At 42.0% G+C, this 21,302-nt stretch overlaps 1 protein-coding gene across 5 annotated transcripts in view; it reads right to left on the reverse strand.

Moving 5' to 3' along the window:
• Tenm3 (teneurin transmembrane protein 3) overlaps positions 1 to 21,302 on the reverse strand; it is a 1,721,676-nt gene that overhangs the window by 99,257 nt on the left and 1,601,117 nt on the right. For all 5 annotated transcript variants that reach the window (XM_026786916.1, XM_013352002.2, XM_026786915.1 and 2 more), the window contains 5 exons: positions 20,085 to 20,304; positions 19,584 to 19,685; positions 19,226 to 19,420; positions 17,881 to 18,081; positions 10,680 to 10,865 (listed from right to left, as the gene is read on the reverse strand). In XM_026786916.1, the coding sequence (XP_026642717.1) occupies positions 10,680 to 10,865; positions 17,881 to 18,081; positions 19,226 to 19,420; positions 19,584 to 19,685; positions 20,085 to 20,304 (904 nt within the window). The remainder of the gene's footprint in view (positions 1 to 10,679; positions 10,866 to 17,880; positions 18,082 to 19,225; positions 19,421 to 19,583; positions 19,686 to 20,084; positions 20,305 to 21,302) is intronic.

Below are 21,302 nucleotides of genomic sequence, written 5' to 3' on the forward strand. Positions count from 1 at the left end.
AAGGCAGGGTTTCTCTGTGTAACCACCCTGGCTGCCTAGAACTTGGCTCTGTCGACCAGGCTGGCCTCGAACTCAGATATCCACCTGCCTCCTGAGTGCTAGGATTAAAGGTGTGCTCCACCATTTCCTGGCTAAAACAATCTTGAGGGCTGGGAGACAGAGCAGCTGAAGAACCTGTTCGTGTTAAATCTTGAGTTCAAACTCTAGCAGCACCCCCAAATCCTTGGAGATTATGATTTACAAGTTGTTTTCCTCGTCGTATAGATCACCTACACAAGGAGTACTTGAGTCCCAAAGGAAGCTAACTAGGAAAGCACGAAGTTTCTGGTGGGGAATAAACAGATGACAGTAAGAGAAGAAGGAATAACATTTTCAGATCTAAGCATGAGACGGAGTTCATGAAATCCAAGAGACCATAAAGTGACACGAATCACCGGCATCCTCTGTACGGCTTCCAGTTGAGAAAAATCTCAGGGGTTTTACCTCTCTATTTTATCTGAAAGCTGACACTTCTGAAGTCGGGATGCCTTCCAGTAAGTGAGGCAGGAAAGGCTTAACTTAGGCACCGATTAGGGATCCGAGTTCTAACAGAGGAGGTAGACTTTAGAGGAATCTGAAATCAGCACAAGTTTGAATTTGTTTATCATATCAGGGCCAGGAAAGTAGGCGAGAAAGATTTCTTTGCAAGATCTCAAAGGCTCCGTCCTTACAGGCAATGTGTAAATCATCTGAGATCCGTGCACCCACAAGCCATTCACCAACGTTCACAATTGACTTTCAGATGTTCTGAGCGTTGATCCTTCGCTAAAGCACGGGACACATTAGCAGACCCCTAAGCAATGCACCTGTCATGAAGGCACCGCACGAAGCAATACATCTCTCAGTGGTACTGCTGCTTTCAGATGGACATTCTCACGTCAAAGAGACTCTGCCTCCTCCGGTATCACAGCATCCAGGATGGCACAGAAACCAGTGAGCCTGGACCAAAGACACGGGGACTCCAGCAGCAAACGCTATGCTCACATTTCACCCCATCCTTAGGGGTAAAAAAAATGGGTACCCTAAGAAATAAGCTCTCCTCATGACTAGAGAAAACCTGCCAAGGCAGCCCAGTGGATGATGATTTTACCAAGTCTATAGCAAGCCAAGTGAGAAAGGCAAATGAAAACTCTTGTTTGAGGATTTGATGATATGAGATACCATTAAATCATTTGGTACTTTATATATCCCTAACGTTACCATACATACATCACACATTGGAAGTCTATGAGGATGCAGAAAGGCAGAAGAGAATACTACGGTGTTAACATTATAATGCATTACACATGAACTTCACAGAAGGGTGAAAATTACTACAACGCTGTTGTTTTACGGGTATGGATCACAGAAGCAGAAATATAGTGACCCAAAGGCTGTGACAGGCATAGTTTTGAGACTCAACCATGTCAGAAACAGAGTCCAACTTAATCAAGTCTCACCAGAACCATTAAAGTAGTTTGTGTTAGTTGACGACTCTGAGCCGTCAGGTTATAGACCAGCAAGTTAAAAGACTGGCAGAAAGCACGGCCCTGCCACTGCTCGTAACCCCGGCTATCCCTGCGTTGAACCCACAACGTCATATCGTTTTGTTATGAAATTAATACTGTAAAAAAAAAAAGAAACAATCAAACTGATACCAAGGAAGAGTTCACAGGGAGGGAGAAGAAGCATTTGAAGGTCAGATCAACCACATCAAAACAGACGCTTCCGACCGCATAGACAACGCAGCCAGCCAGCACTTCTTCCCTCTTCCCAGAAGTGAAAACGGGCCGAGTGGTTAAGACAAACAGCTCTGATGCACCTTTTAGAGTACGGAGCTGGAGCAGAGATGATGCTGACATCTTGACCAACAAGGGCGTCTGTCTCTCAGAGGGCTCGCAGAAAAAACAAGTTTTCACTTGTGGCAGAGACCAAATGACCTCATTCGAGAAAAATATCAATTCTGAAGGCATTATGGAGGATACAGTGGTGCATATAAAACTGTTCGCTGAATAAATCAGGGCTCAAATGAGAAAGATGATAGTGGAGAGGCCCCAGATGGACACTCAGGTTATCTCAACAGATGAAATCAGACATTTAGAAAACCAGATTGGTTTCCAGAAAATGGATGACGCCCAATGAGCTCGGAAGGGGGCTTTCCTCCACTCCCCCAGGAACCAGTATCCTCCAGGTAATCCAACTTTTTATCAATTTAGCACTATCGAGACTGTAGACTAGCATGCTACTCCCATGTTGTACACTTCACAGGAGGGTTTTCAGCCTGTCTGACTTTCCACTGCCCAGAGGCTTAGAAAAATTTCCTCCCAAACAACTCTGAACCCAACAGCCCCATGACGACCCATCCTGCGCCATGGATGGCAGATCACAGAGCCATCACTGGGAAGATGGGATTAGTTCTTGTACCCAGTAGGCTTCCCTGTTTCTCAGAGGGAATGAGCAGAGGCTGGGCGGTGACTCATGAAGAAAGCATTAGCCTCAGTCAGTCTGCCATTAGTGTCGGCCCAAAGGCTCCAAGACCAGCAGTGATGGTTAAGGAGCCTCTGTGTGGTCTTTACTCTGTGACCAATACAGTTTTAACCTACCCAAGAGTCTCGGCAACTCCAGGAGGGATGGAGTTATTTTCATCCCACTTTACAGCTGGGGAAACAGAGGCACAGGAGACCTCTGTAAGGTCCTATGATGTCATAGACAGCACAGAATACAGTGGGGGCCAGAGTAGACACAATGTTTTTTTTTTGTGGGGGTGGGTGGGGGTTGAAACTTTTTGTTAACTTGAGAGGTGGCCCCTCTTTAAGAAGAACAACATGAAGGCAGAGGAAGTGCTGGGCACAAGCCAAGAATTATTTGGAACAAGAAAAATCACCATGATGCTGAAAATTTTTCAGTTGATGAAAAGCACAAATACCAGAGAAGGCAATGTTTATTAAACGCCCGCCAGGTCACTAACAGCCACTTTCTCTATTATTATGGGATGACACACACCTTGCCTCCTTAAAATAACAGCAATTTTGCAACATGACTGTACAGTTGAGGGAGATAATTTCATCTCTACTCAATGTGAGGTATAACATGATTTTCATTATTGATTAGAAAAGTTTCATTTGGCTTCAAAATTGATTATTGTTCAATAACAATAATTCACAATTGTTATCGATAGTATCATGTAAATTGTTGGCACTATGTACAGATTTCTGGACTTCCTATTGTGTAACAGGTTGGTCTGATATCCTGTGAACTGATGACATTTGCTAGCCTGCTTCATGCCTTCTTTGAAGACAGTTTTTTACCTTTTTTTTGTTTTCTCTGCAGATGTCGGTAAGCCATATCACATTAACAGGAAACCGTTTTCAAATGGGCTCATATGATTGTGTGACATGCTGGACTTCCTAGCACATGTGACTTCACCATTGATGAACTCATTGTTAAAAACAAATTTCCTGGTAAACTCCTCACAAGAGAATGACTTATCTAAACATGTTACAACACATATGAAATTATATAAGTTCTATTATCCAACATGTCTTTTTTTTTCTTTTAAAGACAGGGTTTCTCTGTGTAATTCTACCTGTCATTGTACAGACCAGGCTGGCCTTGAACTCAGAGATATGCCTGCCTCTGCCTTCCGAGTGCTGGGATTAAAGGTGTGTGCCACCACATCCAGCTATCTCATATATTCTAATCAGGGAAAATTACTCAAAGAGATTTCTATCTGTAAGGTGATAAGAATTCTATTTGCATATATGCCAAGATATATCTATCTATATCTATATCTATATCTATATCTATATCTATATCTATATATATTATTTGTCTGTGGCAGGCTCCTCGGACTGGCACATCTTCACATACTCTCCGGCCGTGATAGTATATGGCTCTAGGTAAGTCACTGGGTGGGATGGTGAGAATACCTTTAGAATATTTTCAGTAACGACCACAGACAGAAATATGATTTCATACCCCATAAACATACCCCTCATCCCATCTAAACTCAATGTATCTCCTAGTTCACTTTTTCCTTAGTGGGACTGTCGAAGCGTCTATCGGTGTTCTAGGGTTGCCATGCACAAAGAGACTTCTCCTGCAAAGGAACACAAGAGCGACGGAGGTCTTGAGTAATTTGTAAACATCATAGCAACACATGGCTGTATGAAGTCACGGTCTCTTTGAGGGATCTTTTAAGCGGTCAGTATGAGTGACAGACCCTGGGACTTAAGCTCTGGCAGCTTTCCAGTAAAGCTGGCATGGTCCAAGACTCAGGCATGGGCCTTCTCTCACCCGCTACTCCCCACTGACCGACAGGAAATTGCTTCCAGGGCAGCGCAATACAGCCGTGTACTAGTAACTTAGGCCACTTGTTTTGGGGGTGGGGACAGGATGATTATAAATAGTGTTTGAACAAAAGAATACGTTTAAAAAAATCCCATCCAGTCTTACTATATTAATTCCAAAGTTGGGAAAACATTACAGAGAAAAAAATTGGAGTTATAAAACTACTAAATTTGTCAAGTAAACAAAGCGCTGATAAGTTCTTAGTTTTCAAAACTGTCACTTAGTCTTTCCTTTGACCAGAAATTATTGTTCTTACACTATTGTCGGAGGTAAGAAGTGAAACAGCAACCTAGGCTGGCCACACTGGCAAAGGTTTTGACCCCTTTCTCCCACACTGCTCAGCAGATAACTCCCCGGCTGTTACACTGCAATTTCCCATTTCTCGTCTTTAGTGTCCCAAAGCCAAGGGCAACCTGGCTGTTTAATGGAAGTGTGCAGAGTACAGTGTGTCTGAGTTGTGTCTGGGCAGACAACCAGCATGCTTTTGTGATCATTAACAATCTTGTTTCCCATCATACTGAGGAATTAGAATAAAATCAAATAGCCAGTCTTCTGTAGCTTTAAGGAATTAGTGCTTCCCCTAGGTCAAATTTCCATTTGAACTGCCACAAAGTACATGAAAAATCAATGCTGTTCAATAGACAGCTCTGTATTGAGACATTACTAGAAGAAAAATAACATACTACACACCCTACCTTTGTTTTTATATCTCGATTTTCAGAAACAACTTTCTATCTCCCAGTCCCTTGACATACAGACCCTTCTTAAACAATATCTACTCTGACATAAGGTTCTATCTTACAACAAGATGGGAATTCTATGAACTCTTTAAGTAAATGCCTTTGGTAGGTTCTTTTTTTTTTGTTTTTGTTTTTAATCGTGCTTTTTAAGACAGTGTTTTGCCATGTATCAGGGATGGGCCTGAATTTGTGATCCTCCTGTATCTACGTCCTGAGTGCTGGGATTAGAGGCCTGTACCAGACCACACTGATTTCACATTGGTTTTGTTTTTTTAAATGTCAACACCTAAACTGTGGTCTGGGTTGCAGTTTGTCTCTCTCATACTTATTAAGGCAACTAAAACTCAAAACTACCGAACTCTCTTTTATAGGCACCTGAGTACGTGCTATAATTCACAGAACAGCATTTCGTTTCATTCCAACAATTCTTTGATGCATGTGATATTCGCAATCGGCGTAAGAGAAAACAACGTAGAGAGTGTAAATGAATTGTGCAAGGTCACTTAGTTGTTCAGCAAGGACACAAGTCCTCCGGCTCTCAGAAATCTGAAAACTGTACTTCAAAATCTTACATAAATATCAATTAGTATAATCACCTGCCATTAGAAAGACTCCACCTGATGCTAAGGACATTTAAGACACAGGCCGTGCTGAACCACAGAAATGACTTAGAGGTCTGTGTATTATAAAAACAGTTAATGATCCTTTTAAACGGAACAGTACTCAGTACGTATCACAGAGAAATTGCACAGCAATGCTCAGTGGACAGAGAAACAAATTCCCAAGTAAAAAGTGATGGGGGCGGGAGGTACCTACAAAGCAGATCTCAGGACCTCTTAACAAGTGGACATGATTCCTTCCTATGGCAAATGAAAAGGCAGAAGAAAACTGGGAGGCAGCAAGGGAGCCCTGTGCTTATGTCTCCTACCTTCACACACTCAGCAGAGACCATTCTAGAACTACATTCTAGAACTACAAATGACCCCGTGGGTCCTTCAGACAGGGCAAGGATCCAAGAGACTTAACCCTATGGGATGACGGATGGAACGGAACAAAGCCAAGAACCAGCCCCTTTCTAGAATGAATCCCAAAGCTTTACCACGAAAGTGGAGACAAAAATCCCCAACCCCCACACCTACAGAATTCTGGGATTGTTGAGGTTTACTGAAACGGAGATTTAAATATTTCAGAGGAGGCTTATTCTAAGATTTAAGTATGCTCTCCAACCCGTGGCTCTTCTGTGACGGATGTAAGTCAATTCTTCCCTTTCTGGTTCCCTGGAGAAATGGAAACTATCGATCAGCTCGAGAGGACAGCTACCTACAGAGCTTGCTGAGAGCTTTCTTGTCCTCTGTGACAACCGAGAACAATCAAATGCTAGCCAACACCCTTATGGCCTCGTCAGGACTCAATCTCATCTCAAGTTTCCGTGCACTCAAATAGATATAAATGGATAAAACAGGGAAAAATCTTTTCAATAAAAGCTGAAAAGGAAAGGCCCTTGCGGAAATTATAGATTAATGAATACTCAAAATGAGGCAATTAGGGGTTCTCACAGCCCGGGACTTTCCACTGGCTCTGCATTCTGCTTGGAAATAACACGTAGCACACGCGGATGCAGGATTTCTGGTTCTGTGACCAGTTCAGTTGAGGTACAGGCCAGCCACATACAGCTGGCCCTTCTTTTGCCAGGAGAGTACACCGAACCAGCCCAGTTGCCTTCCTGTGTTTATAGGCTCCGAACCCAGTTAAAGTTAAACACTGTGATAGGAACTCACTCGATTTGGTCATAACTCATCAGGATCACACAGTTCACAGATTTGAATTACCAGAGAGCAGTTCTAAACCTGACTCGCCTCAATTCTCACAGTACAGAATTGCTTAGCCTTCTTACATATACTGATAGTCACATGACATCCAAATTATGTCAACAATCATTTGCAAGACATTCAATTACATTCCGCAGATTTTTGACTTGCTTCAGGGGTCCTCTGCAATATCCTTGCATGCTTCCTAGCTCGCTCATGAGAAACAAACACGGGCACATGTGTAGGATAATCCTTTCATCTAGAAATAAGCCACAGTCCAAAAGGAAGCTATTGCAACTGCACAGCTATATTAGTGCTATCTGCTACTACTCTCAAATGACGCTAATGACATGTACTGCTGCCCACAGGAGGTGGCTCTTTCAGTAAAACGCCTCTTGCCTCTTCATTCATAAAAGGACCCAACCATCCCAAGTGCCTTCCGCGGAGGCAGAGAAAGATGTCTCTTTTAATCACCACGTTGCTGCAAACCAGTCTCCCATTGCTTTATTTTCTGTCTGCATGCACCACTAGGCGAAGTGCAACCCAAGAAAGCAGGACTTGGCACAAGTCCTGGAGAGGAACGTGCCTAATTTACCGGACTCGTGATTTGTAACAAGAGGAAAATATGAGCAGGCTAATAAAAATACCAGGACGGAACCCTGTGAGGTCAGAGCCAGTGGCCAGTGGGTACGCCGGATCCCTGACGATTTTGCTATCAACATGCCCATGGTTTTATGAAAGCATGAACGGGGTTTATGAAGATAGTAAGATGTCTAATGAATATTCTTTTGTTTTCTATTGAGAACCTGTGTAGACTTCGAACTGTTTCATTTCTCCCCCACTTCTCTTTCAATTAACCTCCCTGTCTGTAGTCTACGAGCCGATACATACTATGGAGAAAGGAAAAGAAAATCTCGTTGATTTATGAGCAGTCTCTCCGAAGATGACAGTTTCTTTTTAGCCAGATATATGTTTGAATTGAGAGGAACTGCACAGACTAGTAACCGTCCCAAATGAGAAAATGCTACACTGTTTCCTGGTTGCTTCGCCAGCAGCTCACGAATGGTCCCTGGGCTACACTGTGGCACACACACAGTTAGCGAGCAGACAGAAAAAGGGCAACCACATCTTTGCGTGACAAAACTAGACTCATTCTAATGACACAAAAGAGCAGAGTAGAATTTTAAAGTGTCTCTACACTTTTCTTTTTGGTGGCGCTGAGAATCGAACCCAGGGCCTTGTGTATACTGGCCTGACATTTTACCACTGAGCTATAGCCTCAGCTCTAAAGGGGCTCTACATCTTTTAAAAGATTCACGTCCAAGCAGGTCCTTTATTTCCTGTACTGGAGTAGAAAGCAACACAATTAATAAAAGCAATAGAAAATGAAATTGTCAACCAGCAAGGCAAGAAACATCCATCTGCAATAAAAAGATTCAGTATACTAACAAAAATCTTCCTTGTTTCCAAACAAGTAGAGCATTGTTTAAGAACTTACTGGTAGGAAACTGTTAACTATATAAACCTGCCAATGCCAGTAAAGACAGAGCCGCAGCAGAACTTTCTGAGGAGCTATTGGGTGGTAGTCCTATGTGCCTATTAGAAGCTTTCTGATATATTTCTGTTTTTTTTAAGCTATGCATATCTATTTGTTGTCCTTCTGAGGATACATACTCAGATATATAGGCCTTTTGCTCCTAGCTAGAATTCATTTGTGAGATGCAAAAAGCATATTTAGTGTATGAGGACTCCGAGATTCAGGGGTGGAGCTGTTTGGACATAGGGGTACTGTGTGGTCCTTTGAGTGTCCAAAGAGAGATACAGAGAGCCTGCTTGTCAACTGTTTTCTGTCTTAATGTGGCAACATGAGCTTCATGTGGTCCCTGTCCCAGAAGCCTCTCAGAGATCAGAAGGGAGAGCCACATCACAGCTGGGATGAACCCGGGGCAAGGGCTGTGAACATGTATGCCTGTGGATGACTTGGGCATACTGAATCTTTCCCCACATCAGGCTGTGACTTCACCATCAACAGGTCACTTGTGAGGGTGTTGCACAGATGATGATGCAGACGGGACCTTCAGGAACTGGTGGGGCTGGGTCCTGTGTGACATCTGAAAATCTGCACGCTCCCTACATTGCTGCATATCCTGTGCCCACAAGGAGCCCTTGGGAGGATTTCTGCATACACATTAGTGCATTCTGACCTGGAGAAAGGCTGGCACTCCACGTGACTCCAGACTTGGATGCACCCTTCTTTTTGATCTCTGTAAACTACAGTCACAACTCCAGTGACCTCCGAGTCCTGGAGTCATCACAGAAGGTCACCAAACACCGAGGACTGTGGTGGGACCCTTGAAATAGATTTCAGGGTGGCCAACAACATAGCAAAGAACCTTTTATAGGGTTGGTAAAGACAAAACTGTGCTAACTTATAAAAAGAGATTGGATTTTAACTGTGGGATGGGGTGGGGCTAAGTATGTGCACATGACTGCAGAACTGTGACACTCTTATAACACGTGTGATCTCAAGTTTCCCATGATGCAATTTCTTGCTACCCAAGTCCTGTAAGCAGAAAAAAGAAGGCCATCATACAGACACACTGGAAGAATACATTGTTTCAATTACCGATATGCCCCCAAAGGGTTTCATCAAATTTTACCCTGTGACCACAAAATATTTCAGAAAACACGGTGCCTTACCTTCTGAAATTGCCAGCCTGTCAGTTACGACCAATGATGGATATTTCTAATGAGGTGAGGGATTATGACCTCCTCTACCTTTCTAACACACTTTGTTAGCTGAACATTTTAATTCTGTGACTCGAATGGGAAGGGAGTATTGAGTATGCTGAAAAGGCAGTATTTTATCTGTTCTAGACACTTTTGAATTCGCATTACATGTCGGTGAGTACAACCCTCGCCTACCATTTTTTTTTCTTTAAAAAACTGTTTTTGGTCTGAAAGATCTGCTTGATATTTTATTCAGCTTCCAGGTATTGGTGAACATCCAGGTGTTTGAAGAAGTGTCAGGCCTACAAAGAACAGCTACGCTTGGGCTTATTCTGGTTTACTTCCAGTGAAGTCGCAATAGAAAGGCAAAAAACAAAACAAAACAAAACAAAAAACCTCCTTAGTAGAAACTCACAGTACCAAAAGACTAAGAAGAGTGATTCTGTAGATCAACAAAGCCCATGGAGTTGGGAAAATTTACGAACAAAAATGTCAAGTAGAAGGTATGCTTGCTATTAAGAGGTGCAGTATCAGTAGGGAACACTAGCAGCTGGCACGTAAGATGAAGCCATGCCATGGTGGTCGGTTGAGACTCTTGGGTGCTGAGCATACCTGGCTCACAGCTGACCAAAGTAAACAGCTTACAAACCAAGCACCGAAATATCTTTCTTTGTGACTCCATGTTCTTGGTGGCCATTACACCAAGCGACATGTCCCCATTCTTACACCTCACATTCAGGTAGGTTCCTCTAACAAGAAATAAATGATTGTGAAACGTAGACAGTAATTACAAACGAAACTCTTCCCCGTATGTGAGAAGATTAAAAAGAATGAATGTGAAGAGGTGATCTTCTAAGTCGAAAGACAGCCAAGAATTCGCTCTCTTTCACGGGAGATGGAGGATCGAGACAAGTACGGTGTAAGGGTTGGGGCGGGGCTCGGGGGTGGATCGCTAGTCTATCGGGGAGGTGGGTTCGGGTCCAGCGCAGACAGAACCGCACTACAGAAGGCACTAGAAGTCTGGTGGGCCTACCAATCGTGCAGTGCTCCCCGTTCCATCCTTGGCTGCATTCACACTTGCCGTCCTTGCAGGTCCCGTGCTCGGCACAACGCGGGTGGCAAGCTCGCTGATTGCACGCCGGGCCGGTCCAGCCTTCCTCACACCGACAGGTGCCTCCCATGCAGACTCCGTGTGTGCCGCAGTCCACGGAACAGATTTCTGCGTTGCCAGAAAGAGGAATCCAGGCAAGAGAAAAGAATGGGTGGGGGAGAGAAGGAGGATTATTAAGGCCTCTTGCATTTGTCCAAGTGAAAGAGCAAAGTCACTGTAAACCGCAAGTACCGCACGCCAGGTTCATTTCGGCTTTGCCAAGTAGCAGCTGCGGATGGTAGAATTTTACGTTCTTTCATAGTCTTTAATTTTATATGTGGCTATGTGGGCACATAAAACACACACAATAAGTGCTTGGAAAATTTTCTTTATATATAAAGAGATATTATACATGAAATACTATGTATATGGAATAATCATATATAAATATATAAGACTACTCATTGGCAGCCAAGAAAGAAACATGGACACCAAAATGAAGAGATATTTGAGTAGCTAAGTGTGTCAAATATTTAACAGAAGTTGCATTATATACAGTTACTGAGAAATGAAACGGGTTGGTTGCTAAAGCCATGGCTTAAATATTTTTAAATATTCAGAAACTTTAAGGCCGCTCTATTATAGAAATACATTAGCTTGCTCACACACGCAGGCATGCTGGCTAAATAAGGGGAAATGTTGTTTTTCCTATTTAGTAAATTTGCACTCTTGACAGCTACAAATTGCTTAGCCCACATAATAGAAAGCCAGTTTAATAATATATATACACATAGACTCTGTCATTTGAAAAACAAAGATTTTCATCTGTTGGGATTTTTGAAAGGCGTACAATGACCAAATGCCTTCAAATTGTGTAACACTGGATTAAGCCTTTAAAAAGAATTCAGACGTCTGAAGTAATTTTTTATTTTATATAAAGCTTTCTTAAGAGCTTTATTTAACTAGGTCTAACTGAGAAAGAGGGAGGAAGAGAGGGAGAGGGAACTTTGAAGGACATTTGAGTGTTTATTTTTATGTATAAAGTTAACTATGGATTTTATTCTCAGATTGCAAAACTACTTTTGCAGTCTGAGTTTTCATTCCAAAACCATTTCTAACGAATAAAAAAAAAAAGCAATGGTTGCCTTTTTTCTTTATGATAAAAGAAGTAAGCATTTCTATTGCCACATACTCCTATTTCTACACTCAGACCCCAAATGATATTTCTCGGGCACCATCCTTACCCACATTCTTATCTACTTTTGACACCCCAGTAAGGCACTGTAAGAACTGTACCATTTCTTACAAACAACACTCAGGGCATTAACTGGGACAGAGTTGTGTCTCTGGTTTGTTTTTCCATCCTTGGTTTTTCTATAGCCTTTGAATTAAATTTTTGATTAAGAGGCGAAGATGGTTTGATTAATTCCAGAGCCAACACAACATGAACTCAGCATCAGAACAGGGGTGCCTTTTGGAGGTCCCCATTTCATTCAGTGGAATCAATTTTTCATTAGGGAGAAGTTGTTTATCAGCATTTAACACACTGGCTCTGAGCAAGGTGCGTCAATCTTTGTAATGAACTTATTAATTAGAGTTAATTTAATTGAAGTGGAATTGAAGGGCTAATTAATGGACACACCGCTGATGGAGACAGGGAAACTCGGCGGCCTCCAAACCTGTAAACTTTCTCACACAAATAATTCATTTTTCTCTTAATAGCTTTACCCAACGCTCTGCTTATAAATTCGACACTCTTATTGAATCTAGATATCCGAAGGTCATTTTCACAATGGCAAAGGAGGTGGCTGGCAGCCTTTCCCCTTTAGGATTCATTTGGTTAAAGACGTTAGATTTATAGTAAATGTTCAGCCACATATGTAAGTGAACAATAATATTGGGATAAGCTGTCGGTCAGATGAACTGGGCGGACACGAGAAAAGACGCACTTATAGGCCGAGCATGAACACTTTAAGGTCATTGCTATTTATCTTAAGTTTTCTGTCTTTTTACAGCTGATAATTGAGTTTCATATTTTCTATAATATTTAATCTTCTTCTCCAAAAGATGAACACTTGATTTCTCATTTACTCTGTCCATTGAGTTTAATGTGTGGCACGTCTGCTTTGAATGGAGGGTATAAAGATGGACACAGCAAAGATCTCCACCACCTTTCTAGTTGTATTTAGAGTTCAAGGGTTTTTAAAAATGTAGATAGAATTTTTATTTTGATTCTCAACTATAAAGTAATTATGTCAGCGTGGGTAATATCAAATCTAAACACGTAAGATAATACAGGAGATGGATAGCCACTTTCATCTTTGAACTAACAATTATTTTTCGCTATTTGTGGCAAAATGATTTTATGAGGATGGATGCCATTTTTAGCCATTCAGTGTGTAAGATTCTCATGGAACAAAACCAGTGGGCACTCCATCTGTTTCTCTGCGGCTGGGACCTGACTGTGAAGCAAACTGGAAATGATGTCATTCAGCGTGGGTTACTTTACAGGAAGTATTATTAGACCTGCCCTCCTGAGAGAGAGAGACTTACACATCCCTATATAACTGAACTGAGTTTTCTTTGTGAAATGAATTTTTTTGTTTTTTGTTTTTTTTTGTGTACAGGAACTAGAAGTGTAACTAAGTAACAATTCAGAAATAAATAAATACTTATTTTGATTCTTATAATGAAAATATGTATTTCTTAAGAAAACTGGCCAAACCAAATGAATACGAACAGTGTTCTGCACTCACGCTTGGCTTGATAAACATCAGTTGGAAAAGATTTCCTAAAATCTTTAGGCCCTTATACAATCCAGACTCCATTTTATGATTTTCTTATTTATCTAAAGATGTCATTTATTGGCAGTCATGAATTTTCTAACCAAAAATTTGGGCTGTTATTTCAACAAAGCAGGCATACACATACAATAAATTCTGTCTGCTTTGAGAGGTCTGTGCTATTGATGGAGGGTCAATCAGAGGGAGGGAGGGAAGAGAGAAAATTGTCCTAGGGAGGGAGTGAGTGAGGGGAGGAGGAAGGGAGGGAGGGAAGAGAGACCGAGAGATAGGAAATGAGAAAATCCAGTTTTGGATTAAAAAGGAACTTTGTGAATCTATTACAAATTAGCTATAGAAAATTTCCTTATTTCCAGGATTCTACTTATATCAGGGATGAATCTGCCTGGTAGATTTTGAGTCCCAGGGGAGAAGAGATGCGACCCAAGTTTCTCAAAATGCCAGGAAAGCAGAACTGATAGTTTCCTCGTTTCCCCCAACCCTGTCTTTAAAATTGACTGACAGTGGTCTGTGGCTGGAGAGAAGACTGAGCAGCGAAGAGCACTGGCCTCTCTGGCAGCCGTCCTGGGCCCAGTTCCCAGCATCCACATGCTGGCTCACAACTGTCTGGAAGTCCACTTCCAAAAGATGCAGTGCCTTCTTCTGGGCTCTGTGGGCACTGGGCAAGCACGTGGTACACACACATACATACAGACCACACACACACACACACACACACACACACACACAAATAAATGAATAAATCTTTAGGGAAAAAAATAAACCAACCATGTGAAGGATCTGCAGGGCAATATTTTGCTTTACTTTATACTACCAGGACAGATTAATGAAGAACATCATTTCATTCCATGGCTCTGAGATTTGGGGAGCATGGAGATTACTTTTCAGTGGAAGCTCCTCTGAATAGACAGGAATGGAAACAGGCTATATAGTTCATCTCTACAAACTCCTACTGTTTGCTAACGCCCCCAGCACTACCACGGCATCAAGGTTACCACTGTGCCTGAGGCTGTAGTCTACGGCCATTTCTCTCTTAGCCTGCATCTGAATTTAACGACCACCCTAGTAATGGCATCTGAACTAGTAATGGCGCTATTATCCCCACTTTGTAAATCACCAAATGGAGGCACAGGGAAGCTATACACCTTGCCCTACCTAGAGAAGGCAACTGAATGACTGATCTAAAAGCAGAATCCAGAGTTAGGGGTGAGACACAGTGGGAGAGCTCTTGCCCGAGTGTGCTTAAGGTTCCCGGGTCCCCCACCCAGAGCTGGAAGAAAAAACAATAGAAGTGGATTGAACATGAGCAGTTGGACCCCCATGACCTTAAGTACATTTGAGAAGCAGGAGACGAGGGTGCAGGAGGAGCAGAAGGGCACTGCCCACCTCTAGGCTTTGCACAGAACACCCGCACTTAGCCGGCACTGCTGGAAAAAAATAAGAGTTTTCCTTCCCCCTTCTCACCCTTCATTTTGTTCCTCCTCTTCTCCTTTGCTTTTCAAACATTTACTTTTGTTTGAGTTCCCTTCATTTTCTCCCCTTCCCACTAATTCCAAGAGGTCTCTGCTGTAGCCTGTGTCTTTCTCCTGACACCATGGCCTCTTTTAGACACTGGTAAAGGCCTCCAGCTTCCCCTGCTTTGGACTTTTAGACACTGGTAAAGGCCTCCAGCTTCCCCTGCTTTGGACTTTCCACGCTTCTCCCCAAACTTCCGTTCCTTAGTTTTTCAGAAACTGTCGTCTATTCTTCATTTACAGCACTGCCCCTATGAATCTTTCCCATTTCTGTTGATTCCGGACGACTTACTGTCTCATCGGGCCACACTTCGGTGACGTCTTCCTGCTTGTTGTCTAAACTCAACTGGCATTACTTAGCGTCGGGCCTGAGACCACCCTCATCTTAGCAAGCACACCACGGCTGCCAGCGGATTTTGTATAATGGGGACCACCTACTTGTCTACCGCAGTTATTCTTTCTTCCCATACTGTCCCAGTGTTATTGTAATATTCTCACAGTTATAACTTCCTTACAACTGTGACTTCTAAATCTCAGCTGCAGGAGTGGTAGGAGTAGAATTTGGATTTTCTTATTAAAATATCACATCTTATGGTGCTACTTAATTGTATTTATTGCAGCAAGTTCGCTTTGTTTTTGTTTAATTTTTATTCAATTTTAAAAAATTTTTATATTAATCTTGATATAAAGTTCAGATTGGCTTTGAACCTTTGATTCTCCGGCCTCACCCTGTGGAGAGTTGGGAGTAGAGGCGTGTCCACGATGCCCAGCTTATAGCAAGTTCTTTACATACACCAAGTCATCCCCACAGCCCCTCAGAGAGGATCATTCCGTGGTTTTACGATGAGCAAACTGAGACACACAGTAATTTTCTAACGACTAAAGATCCATGAAATAGACTTGGTGATGAACACATGTTTCTGACTTCACAGTCCAAGTCCTTAGACATGTTCCAACGGTTTCCTCAGTCACAAACGGCTCCTTTCCTGCCCCTCTCCTGAGACTGCCATGTTTAAATGAAGGCAAAAGTGTTAATAGAAGTCCCTGAGAAAATTTTCAAGGTTCGTCAAGATGGAATCACTCCTCTGAGTTTAGCGAATTATTCGATGTAACACTTGGTATGATATTATACTGGCGTCTAATTATTTCACGTGTGTTCATCTTAGCTCCCAATTAAAACTGCAGTTTTCTATGCTGAATGGCATCTTCTCACACTGTGTGACTAATGACTGGGAATATCATGGAATTAGTTCTGAAGTTGTAACCAGTATTACAAAAAAAAAAAAAAAGAAAGAAAGAAAAATTAGATTGAAAAAAAAAATCAGCAAGTTCCATTTTGTACAATGTCCATTTCAGCAATGTCTGAATATGCGCAAATGTCTGCATACTAGTGGATAATATTACTGTCATTCCCTTATAATCATAATTTAAAATCCACGTTGAACTAGTGCATATAATAGTCACACACATACTCTTTAGTGTGATCATGTTTAGCCTTCTGTTGTCAGATAAGTTTTTTTTATTTTTTTATTTTATTATTTATTTATTAAAGATTTCTGTCTCTTCCCCGCCACCGCCTCCCATATCCCTCCCCCTCCCCCAATCAACTCCCCCTCTCTCATCAGCCCGAAGAGCAGACCGGGTTCCCTGTCAGATAAGTTTGATTGTTTGAAGCTGCGGATTATCCGTACATGGTAAAAAGCGCCCGCATTTCTGGGCTTGCTGGCACATACCCATGTCCCAGATGGAGATTGGATTGTGAAGACAAGGTCACTTTCTCTTATGCAGTAAATCTGAGGCCAGCTCGGGCTACACGAGGCCCTGTTTCAACTATGCCAAGCACCTACTCCTAACGGGGCTTCCATCCTCAAGCTGGAGACAGACATACAGATCCTGGTGCAAATCGATATTTCCATCCAGGGAGACTAAAGATAGGGCTGTCCTATGCAGATAAAAGGCAATCCTCTCCAATACTAGAGAAGAGAGAATTTCTAAAATTGTTTTTATTGAGCTATATATTTTTCCCTGCTCTCCTCCCTTCCTCCCCCCTCCCCTTCTACCCTCTCCCATGATCCCCAGGCTCCCAATTTACTCAGGAGATCTTGTCTTTTTCTACTTCCCATGTAGTTTAGATCCATTTATGTCTCTCTTAGGGTCCTCACTGTTGTCTAGGTTCTCTGGGATTGTGAATTGTAGGCTGGTTTTTCGTTGCTTTATATCTAAAAGCCACTCATGAGTGAGTACATATTGTATTTGTCTTTCTGAGTCTGGGTTACTTCACTCAATATGACGTTTTCTGAATCCATCGATTTGCCTACAAATTCCAAGATGTCATTATTTTTTTCTGCTGTGTAGTACTCCATTGTGTAAATGTACCACATTTTTCTTATTCATTGAGAAGAGAGAATCTTTCATAATAAATTACCTGAGCTTATTTCCTTCTATTTATTTATTATTGTTTTAGCTTATTTTCTTCTTATAAAGAATAACTACTTTATTGCTTGGATCATTTATATTCTAAAAAAACCCCACTTGATTACATAATTAAGTTTACCAAAGTGTGCTTTTGAAAGTCAAATATCCCATCCAATCTACATGGGAAGTAGAAAAAGACAAGATTTTCTGAGTAAATTGGGAGCATAGGGCTCATGGGAGAGGGCAGAAGGTGAGGGGAAGGAAGGGAGTGGAGCAGATAAAAAATATACAGTTCAATAAAAATAAAACCATTGTATTTATTGCTATTGATAAAGTTTCTTACTAAGGTTAAGAAAGTCAAATATTCCAAATCTTAAGTAAATTACTATAAATATTCACATTAGGTAACCTCACCATTTGAGCAGTCGGGGCCAGTCCAGTTTGGGTCACAAGTGCAGGAGCCACTCTCTTGAAGGTACGTCCCATGGCCTGAGCACTGGTCTGGACACATGGTCTTCAGTATCTCACAGTTGCTGCCACCCCATCCTGGATTGCAGTGACACTCCCCATGGATACACACCCCATGATTAGAACATCCAGGGTCTAGACAGTCCGCTGGTGTCAAAAGATGAGAACCGTTTTAGTCAAGCTAAACGGGACCATAGTACATGCAGGCTAAAGACTCAACTCTTAGTCCATGCGAATGTTTTGGTCAATCGAACTTCCACCCACCCACCATTCTTAAGAGCTCATTTCTGAAAAAGCAGAGAGCTGTAATCCAGCCACACATTAAGAACCAACCTGATGTCATTTAGGTAACTGAGACCCTTGCAAGGATTTGTCTTTCATGGTTCAGACTTGCTCTTGGAGGTTCAGGCAATTGCTCTGGGTTCTGCCTAAGCAGTCAGAACTCCTGCCTTTTCAAGAGCAGACCCTGTACATCCTGACCTGCTCCATGACCACTGAGCACTGACAGCTGAACGGGAGCCTCAAATTGTTCCAGAAATAAATGAGTTGCACACTCTATCCTTCTTAATTCACTTTAATGTGCTTTAGATGATGAGATTTAATTTAGCAATTTGACTCAATAAAACTTTACACTTGTACGGTCAATGGCCTGAAAATTTAATTCCAGGGACTTAATTGCATTACTTTGTGAGTTCAGATCAATAAAATCAATTTGATTGGAGAACGAAAATGGTGCTTTTTTTTGTTTACCGAAAAAAAAACCCCAAACCCAACAACAACAACAAAAAATCCAAAACCAAAACTGCAGTGTAACTGCACTTTATAGTATAGTAGCTCCACTCTCAACATCACATAAAGTGATGGCAGAATCCCACAAACCCACAGTGTTGTTCTTATTCATTACATTACATTCAATTGTTTTTTCTTTCTAGAGATGCCAAAGAAGTCAGCATCAATGTACAAAGCTAAAAAGTAACATCAACAAGTCAGTCTTTTGTTGGGTTTAAAGACACAAGTCCTTGCTTGCTTTCTCGAAGTCAAATAAATAAATAAATAAGATAAAAGTAGAATTACTCAAACTACAGAAACAGAGCAAAAGGGTTTTTTGGTATTCGTTCTTTTTATTAGTCAGAGCATTAAAAAAAACAATGCATTCATAACTATGGAGATAAAATTGCTTTCATAAAGAAGCATGTGAAAGAGAGATTCATTTGCCAAACTGAAGATTACAGATTTAATCTCTTTCTTTATGGCAATAACAATAGGATTCTGTAAATATTGACATGTTTACCTTCTTCACAGTTTTCTCCTTTGTATCCCGAGTTGCAAGCGCAAGAGCCCATGATGCAAATCCCACGACCCCCACACTGCGGGTCAATGCATTGGGTCGTCGGGACATCACACTCGGTGCCCTTCCAGCCACTGAAGCACAGGCAGCGGCCCTTGGAGTACTGTCCATTGCCACTACAGAGCACGGGACAGGCTGCTGTGAAATGACACACGACAGAAGGATCAGCGGCCACGGTTTCCGTTGAGCCTCCCGCAGAACAAGTGAGGGGCCGTTCCCACCCCCCCCCTTCTCCTCCCTTATTGCATGGGTTTCTACAGCTTATTTACACCGGCTTAAGAAGAGAATCCAGCTTGCGTACCTCTTGAACAATCCGGGCCCAGAAACCCTGGGAAACAATGGCAAGTTCCAGAAACACACTCTCCATTTCCATGGCAATTTCGGGGGCATTCCACCACAGACTCTGAAGAAGACAGAGGGAGTATTTGTGAGGTTCCTGCCTCTCTCAGAAGTGGTCATTCTTTTCGCGTTAGTCAGATGGTGATGCAGCTACGCATAGCACACTCCATGACCCTCAAATCGATGAATAAATAATATATAATATATAAATATAATATAAATAACATATATAAATATAAGTTATCTGCAGAGTGACGTAAAGCAGTGATGCTTTCAATGCAGGTTTTTAAAGTGTTCTCTCCCCCACAGTAGTTTATATCTCACAGAGCTTCAGTGCTTGCTGTATATTCACAAATGAACAACGCAAAAACAGTGCACTTTACATAAGCGTCATCAACTAGGAACCACGCTAGTTTGAGTTCAGGCAGTAGGTGGGAAAGGATGTGTCGACGTGGACTCTTACCTATAACGATGGTGTTAAAAGACACTGGCTCTGGATTTTTCCCATCGTTATAAAAAGCCAGATGCCAGATTCCAGAATCCAAGTACTGGATGAAGCCAGCCTCGTGCAGGCTGACAGATCTTGCCTGCCGCCCGGCTCTCTCGGCTCTTTCGGAATCCACCAGATTCCGCTGCTCTCTTGCTATTAACCGGCTGCCGTCCAGGAGCTCCACAAAGTCGTACTGGAGGTGAGGGTAAGGGAAGCAGTTAGTGGCCAGAAACAACACGTGTATTGCTGCTGCTTCAAGCTTTTCTCTTTTGCAATTAAATACAGTGTGAGCAAGAAGTTCTTGATTGGCAAGTCCAGGCATGATATCTGAGGATGAGGAACGCCTGCTGCCTCCCCTTGTATTTAAGCTGAAATGATCGTCCTCTTCCTTCTGAGCCTTCCAAATTCAGTTCTCCTAACCAATAACAAGTTTGGTGAATTTTGGCAGTATGGGGATATGAACATGAAATCTTTGTGAGCTTACTCAGACCACGAATGCTTAAGATCTACTCCTGCTTGATGCTTACGTATAGCAACTACTGCGGTTTAGCCTGCACTGGGATTATTCTTAATCCTGGAAGCAGCTCTTTGGGAAAGTCATTCATTGCTACTCTTGGGGACTCTTTAGCAGGACCTCCACCAGGGCAGTGGTACAGTTGGTCTATGACCTCGGGTGTGCCATGCTGCGGAGCCAGGGTTATTTCCACCAATGCACCACATTCTTCTCCTGGCTAACGCAACCATCTGAACTTTCGTAGAATTTTTACACGAACATGGTCAGCTTACACATACTTAATGAAGTGCCTTTATAGTCTTTATCAAAGTGAATAAACTGATTAACAGATGGGCTTGGGATGGAGAAACAGCATGTAGAGTTAGGGACATGACGGCAGTCATCCTTGAAGCTACCTTTTGTTTCTATAGTTATTAACCACAGACATTGGAGGTTAAAGGAAATGAGCCAGAGGATTTAAACTAGAGTATTATTGACAACAATAGAGTAAAATTTTCTTAACAAAGGCCAGTGAATTTGGAAGATACCAAAAAGACTCCAGCGTTGTTTTTAATAAGCCTTTTAGCTAATAACTTCCTTAAAAAGTGCATTGATTGTATTGCTGCTATACACTTGTCCAGTTTCATTTTACTTTTGAGACACAGCTACTGGAAAAGCTCACGAATATATGTGATTTT

The sequence above is a fragment of the Microtus ochrogaster genome, linkage group LG7_11, assembly GCF_000317375.1.
Source record: "Microtus ochrogaster isolate Prairie Vole_2 linkage group LG7_11, MicOch1.0, whole genome shotgun sequence".
NCBI lineage: Eukaryota > Metazoa > Chordata > Mammalia > Rodentia > Cricetidae > Microtus > Microtus ochrogaster.